Genomic DNA, 6,523 nt, shown 5'->3' with positions numbered 1-6,523 from the left:
AGTTACTATAGACATATAGTTGGTAGAAGATATGCACTTGGCAACATATTTTCTGGAATGACAGGTATGAAACTTGAGTACATAAAAGAAGAGTAATTTATTTAGAAAATAATAGGTGGACAGACATCTTGATGATTTGGTGAAAGACGTTGATCAGTGAATAAGATGCTGTTTTAGCTCTATGCCAGATATATTGGCGCCTGGTAATAATTCCAAAGTCAAACACGCATTCATAACAAGAATATGAAACCAATCAGGCCACCTTGTTTCACAAAAATTAACATCAATACCTCATGTTCACAGTAATCGGTTTACATGATAGAAAACAAAAAATTATAAGGAAAATGAATGCTAAATCTTTTTTATAGATTGCATCAGTTTTTAGTTTTTTTTTGTGTGTGAATCAGATTGCATCAGCTTAAAACAAAGCATACTAGGCACTCCAAACCTAGACTATTTCGACAGGCCACGATGCATCTGATCTCTGCGCAAACAATCAATCGCACTGTTGGCCGGACCAAATCAGATCAGCAAAGTGCTTGCACGCGCTCTGCGACCCACGACCCACGCAAACTCGGAACAAAAATTATGCGGGCGACGAAAACCTTCAAAAGGGCAATGTGGATGCGAGCGAGGTCGTCGTTGTTGGCGATGAGCGCCGTCTCGATCTCGTCGGCCGAGAGCCCCAGGTTCGCCTCGATCACCGGCTCGAAGACCTGCAAATCCTCACCCGATTACGCCGACGCGAAGCGGAAAACCAACAGATGGCAAAAGGGGAGACGGAAACCCTAGACGAGGCCGCGCTCACCTGGAGGAAGTGGAGAACGGAGGCGAACTCCCAGCGGCGGCGGAGGAGCAGGCGGGGATCCTCCGCGGGGCCTTCCTCCGCAGGGGGCGGCATCTCCGGGCGCTTCCCCGGCGACGAGTGCTTCGGGCGCTTCGCCGGCGAGGCCATGGGGCCGGGGGAGCGTTGGGTGGGCGGGAAGGGGGGAGAATTCGGGGGTGGAGGCGGGACGGAGGGCGGGGAAGAGTCGAGGCGCACACGGGTAAGCGGCGCTTGCGAGTGGTTGGGTATTATAGGGTTTTTTTTCTCACACAAAGCGGCCACACATTTCGTTTTGAACCCTGACAAAGGCATGGATTTATTAGTATGGACAGGGGCCTATATTTGGATAGAAACTGATTGAAGGTTTTCGTAGCATTTTATTACCTCCGTCCAGAAAAATTGTTCATATTTATTTAGATACAGATGTATCTAACACTAAAATATGGCTACATACATCTGTATCTAGATAAATCTAAAACAATAATCCATGAGTGCTCTAATACTCCCTCCGTCCATAGTGAACATTTTTTGAAATTTTAAAATATCATTATTTTAGACCCCAAGCGTCTAAATCGAAATCGGTTTCACCGATGTATTCGTTACAACTTGATATTCAAACTTAGATCTCACACGGGCATATTCCCGCAAACATTTCTGAAAAGCAATCTTGTATCACTGAGCATGCTTTTCTATCATAATGATAACACAATCATTTGTTATGAATGAGCCCTTCTGGATTCGTTTCCTCGGTCACGTAGGTTACATCAGGTGATTTCATCTCTCCTTCTTTTATTCCTCTTTTGTGACTGGCGATCTTTCCGCTCTCCTAAGACAAGGTGTGTTGGTGAACGCCATTGAGCCAGTGAAGGGGTGCACTCGTGCGCTCGAGGTGTTCATCTTCTCTTCACCGAGGACACAGTCTTATTTTCACACACACACACACACACACACACACACACACACACACACACACACACATATATATATATATATATATATATATATCAAGGAACCATTGGTGGCTATGTGTTGGCAATAAGGCAAGTCATAGATCATGCCAAATGCTCCATCGTGTTTGGACCTAATTGACTCCCCTTGTTCAACAAGAAGTACGTTGTCTTTTACAAGTTGATAGTATGGATTTTGAAGTCAGATTCATGGAATTGTCTACACCAAAGGGTGGCATGCATATGAAGAAGATTCAAAATTACAAGAAAAAATCACTAGCAAAGTAAATAGGTCTTTATCAAAAGTGGTCAATTAGACCATTCCTACATACGCAGGGTCTTAATGAAGAATATTCAAAAATTACAAGAAAAATTCACTAGTGGGTAAATAGGATCATGATCAAAAGTGATCAATCAGGCCATTCCTACATACGCGGGGTCTTAACTCTCTATGTTTGTGCGTGATGACCTTACATGCATGGTGGGGAACAACCGACTAGGGTCGGCAAACAACAAATGTAAGATGCACTGGAAGTCATGGGAGTCTCTTAGCCAACCAAAGCACATGGGTATCTTCAGATTTCGGGATTTTTTGAATGTTCAACCAAGCTTTGCTAGCTTGGCAAGCCTAGCGCCTACTCACAATGTAGGATAGATTGTGTGCTTAGGTAAAAGGCCAAATATTATCCTAACGGACGCCTTGAGGATATCGTGTTCGCGGGAAACACTTCGTCTACCTAGCAGACAACCCAACACAGTTCGAATGTGCTAAAGAAGGGCCTATTGTGACAATTGGCGCCGACAAGTAGGTCTGCATCTGGCACGACCCGTGGCTACAACGAGCAACGTCATACCGACCGACTTCTGCACGTGGAAACTTCCGCCTCATCCGGGTGTATGAGATCCTCGACGAGAATGATGCATGGAATGTTGAACTTCTATGTCGAGACTTCATGCCGCTCGACTTTGATGAGATACTCAAGATCAAGTTGTTGCCGCATTTCCTTGAGGACATCTTGGCCTAGGCTTCATAGCGGAGGACATCTTCTTTGTCCGCTCTTCTTATCGCCTCGCCCTTGACGGACATTTTCGCATGACGGCCTACACTACAAGCAGGTACCAGATGGCCAACTTATATAAGATCATGGGTATGTTTAGCTTATATACTAAGTTTCTCGGTATTTTCCATATTTTCTTGCCATACATGCCTAAGGATAGCCAATCAAACTGGTGCCACAATTTACCACACTTGAGGAATTTCTTGCCACATGTTTCCAAGTAAATTACAAGTAAGGCCTAAAATACATAAAATACAGGAAAAAATCTTGCCATAAGTGTGGTTGCAAACCAAACACCAAAGTTTAATCCAATGATCCATGTCTAATTGCCAACATGCCATCACGAACTGCATAAACGAACTCATTAAAGTGATGAACTACCAACATGCCATCAAGAATAATAACGAGTTCGATTGCCAGGAATGTTTAGTCCAGCGCTCATGTGTAGCATCAGTACAACGTCGTTGGTCACCATGGTGATGCCAAGAAGCTTGCTTAGATCCTTGTCATTTCACATTGTATTAGCGACCAAAGTACTAGGTACACCAATTCAAAACATGTTTTTGTCATGCCATTATTCCATCTGGAGAGGAGACGGCAGGGGTATTTTCGATCAAGATGAAAAGGGACATCTGGTCAGATAGACATGACGAGAAATCATGGGGTGTTCGATGAAAAGTATAACATATCTTTTAAATGAAAGTTTGATTATATTGTTACTTTAAATCTCTTTACGGGGTACCAGGGTATTGTAAAGATCCTCTTAAACATTCTACTCCAAACAAACTATTCTTTGTATGCAAGAAAGAGTGTATGAATGCTTGTTGTACTACTGCATCCGAGATCCCCAACACTATCGGTTTTCTTTGCTTGGCCATTTTCTTAGGAGAAAACAATTCACCGGTGCATATCATGCAAAAAAGCTGATGGTGTATGGTTTGTGGTATACGTAGTTAATTAATTGTACCTTTGCCCGGGAGACGTAGCACCTTGTCATGCCATTGGTTAGAGGGAAATATTGCCACACGTAGCCGAACAAATTACTGTTGGTAAATTTTTGCTTTAGAGTAATGTTCATGGAATGCAAGGAAGGAAGGGCAGCCTACTGTAGCTACCCTGACATCCCTTGATAAGTCAGAGGATCTCATTCCAGCCAAACCTCAGGTAGAAGTAATAAGGGCAGTCCCAATGCTCTAATGTGTAATATAGATAAAAAAACATGTCACTTCATTAAAAATCTGGGTTGACACCATATTTAATGAAGGGGAGTATTGCTACATCTTAATCTATATATAGGTCTTAGCATCGAAACCAAGAAAACTACTCTCTCATAAACCGTATTAAATGAGAGGTTCTTTTGGATATAATTCATTGAAGAAGTTGTATATCTAAACACACATTTAATTTATATGATTGTGAGCTAAAGATTCAAGCTCAGTAATGACATCTTTCCTCTTTACCACATCATGATCTTGACCCTGTTCAACTAACATCGGAAATGAGATATGGCAACAAAGTAGTATATTTGATACATAAGGTGGTGGCTTCGAATGAATTATCTCGTTTTCGATGTACCAAATTGTTAGGGATCGTAGTAGAAATTTAAAATTTTCTACGCATCACCAAGATCAATCTATGGAGTAATCTAGCAATGAGGGGAAGGAGAGTGTTCAACACACGTGCAGCCCGGTGACGTCTCCTACGCCTTGATCCAGAAAGGGGAGAAGGAGAGGTTGGGGAAGACTCCATCCAGCAGCAGCACGACGGCATGGTGGTGAAGGAGGAGCGTGGCAATCCTGCAGGGCTTCGCCAAGCACCGCGGAAGAGGAGGAGGACTTGGGAGAGGGGGAGGGCTGAGCCAGAACTTGGGTGCGGCTGCCCTCCCACCCCCCCACATATATATAGGGGCAAGGGAGAGGGGGGCCGGCCCCCTCAGATCCAATCTGAGGAGGGGGCGGCGGCCAGGGGGGTTGCCTTGCCCCCCAAGGCAAGGGGGGCCCCCCCCCCCTTAGGGTTCCCCCAAACCCTAGGCGCATGGGCCCTAGGGGGGGCGCCCAGCCCACTAAGGGGCTGGTCCCTCTCCACACACAGCCCATAGGGCCCTCCGGGGCAGGTGGACCCTCCCGGTGGACCCCGGAACCCCTCCAGTGGTCCCGGTACAATACCGGTAACCCCCCGAATTATTCCGGTGACCGTATGATGACTTCCCATATATAAATCTTTACCTCCGGACCATTTCGGAACTCCTCGTGACGTCCAGGATCTCATCCGGGACTCCGAACAACATTCGGTGACCACGTACATACTTTCCCTATAACCCTAGCGTCATCGAACCTTAAGTGTGTAGACCCTACGGGTTCGGGAGTCATGCAGACATGGCCGAGACAACTCTCCGGTAAATAACCAACAGCGGGATCTGGATACCCATGTTGGCTCCCACATGCTCCACGATGATCTCATCGGATGAACCACGATGTCAAGGATTCAATCAATCCCGTATACAATTCCCTTTGTGCATCGGTACGATACTTGCCCGAGATTCGATCGTCGGTATCCCGATACCTTGTTCAATCTCGTTACCGGCAAGTCTCTTTACTCGTTCCGTAACACATCATCCCGTGATCAACTCCTTGATCACATTGTGCACATTATGATGATGTCCTACCGAGTGGGCCCAGAGATACCTCTTCGTTTACACGGAGTGACAAATCCCAGTCTCGATTCGTGCCAACCCAACAGACACTTTCGGAGATACCTGTAGTGAACCTTTATAGCCAGCCAGTTATGTTGTGACGTTTAGTACACCCAAAGCATTCCTATGGTATCCGGGAGTTGCACAATCTCATGGTCTAAGGAAATGATACTTGACATTAGAAAAGCTTTAGCATACGAACTACACTATCTTTGTGCTAGGCTTAGGATTGGGTCTTGTCCATTACATCATTCTCCTAATGATGTGATACCGTTATCAACGACATCCAATGTCCATGGTCAGGAAACTGTAACCATCTATTGATTAACGAGCTAGTCAACTAGAGGCTTACTAGGGACATGGTGTTGTCTATGTATCCACACATGTATCTGAGTTTCCTATCAATACAATTCTAGCATGGATAATAAATGATTATCATGAACAAGGAAATATAATAATAACCAATTTATTATTGCCTCTAGGGCATATTTCCAACAGTCTCCCACTTGCACTAGAGTCAATAATCTAGTTCACATCGCCATGTGATTAACACTCACAGGTCACATCGCCATGTGACCAACATCCAAAGAGTTTACTAGAGTCACTAATCTAGTTCACATCACTATGTGATTAATACTCAATGAGTTCTGGGTTTGATCATGTTATGCTTGTGAGAGAGGTTGTAGTCAACGGGTCTTGCCATATTCAGATCCCTATGTATTTCGCAAAACTTTATATCGTAGATGCTGCTACCACGTTCCACTTGGAGCTATTCCAAATTATTGCTCCATTATACGTATCCGGTATCTCTACTCAGAGCTATCCGGATAGGTGTTAAGCTTGCATCGACGTAACTCTTTATGTCGAACTCTTTATCACCTCCATAACCGAGAAACATTTCCTTATTCCTCTAAGGATAATTTTGACTGCTATCTGGTGATCCAAACCTAGATCACCTTTGTACCCTCTTGCCATACATGTGGCAAGGCACACATCAGGT

The 6,523-nt window shown here is 44.5% G+C and overlaps 1 protein-coding gene across 1 annotated transcript in view; it reads right to left on the bottom strand.

Moving 5' to 3' along the window:
• LOC119267295 (DDT domain-containing protein DDR4-like) overlaps positions 1 to 1,010 on the bottom strand; it is a 5,790-nt gene extending 4,780 nt beyond the window's left edge. Inside the window, exons 1-2 of the mRNA XM_037548664.1 lie at positions 809 to 1,010; positions 606 to 716 (exon numbers count right to left, since the gene is read on the bottom strand). Of these exons, the coding sequence (XP_037404561.1) occupies positions 606 to 716; positions 809 to 955 (258 nt within the window). The 5' untranslated portion in view covers positions 956 to 1,010. The remainder of the gene's footprint in view (positions 1 to 605; positions 717 to 808) is intronic.
• Between the last annotated feature and the right edge of the window lie 5,513 nt (positions 1,011 to 6,523).

This window comes from Triticum dicoccoides, chromosome 3A, assembly GCF_002162155.2.
Source record: "Triticum dicoccoides isolate Atlit2015 ecotype Zavitan chromosome 3A, WEW_v2.0, whole genome shotgun sequence".
NCBI classification, from domain to species: domain Eukaryota; kingdom Viridiplantae; phylum Streptophyta; class Magnoliopsida; order Poales; family Poaceae; genus Triticum; species Triticum dicoccoides.
Note: the sequence above shows the minus strand (reverse complement) of the source record. Positions and strands in the feature narration are given on the sequence as shown.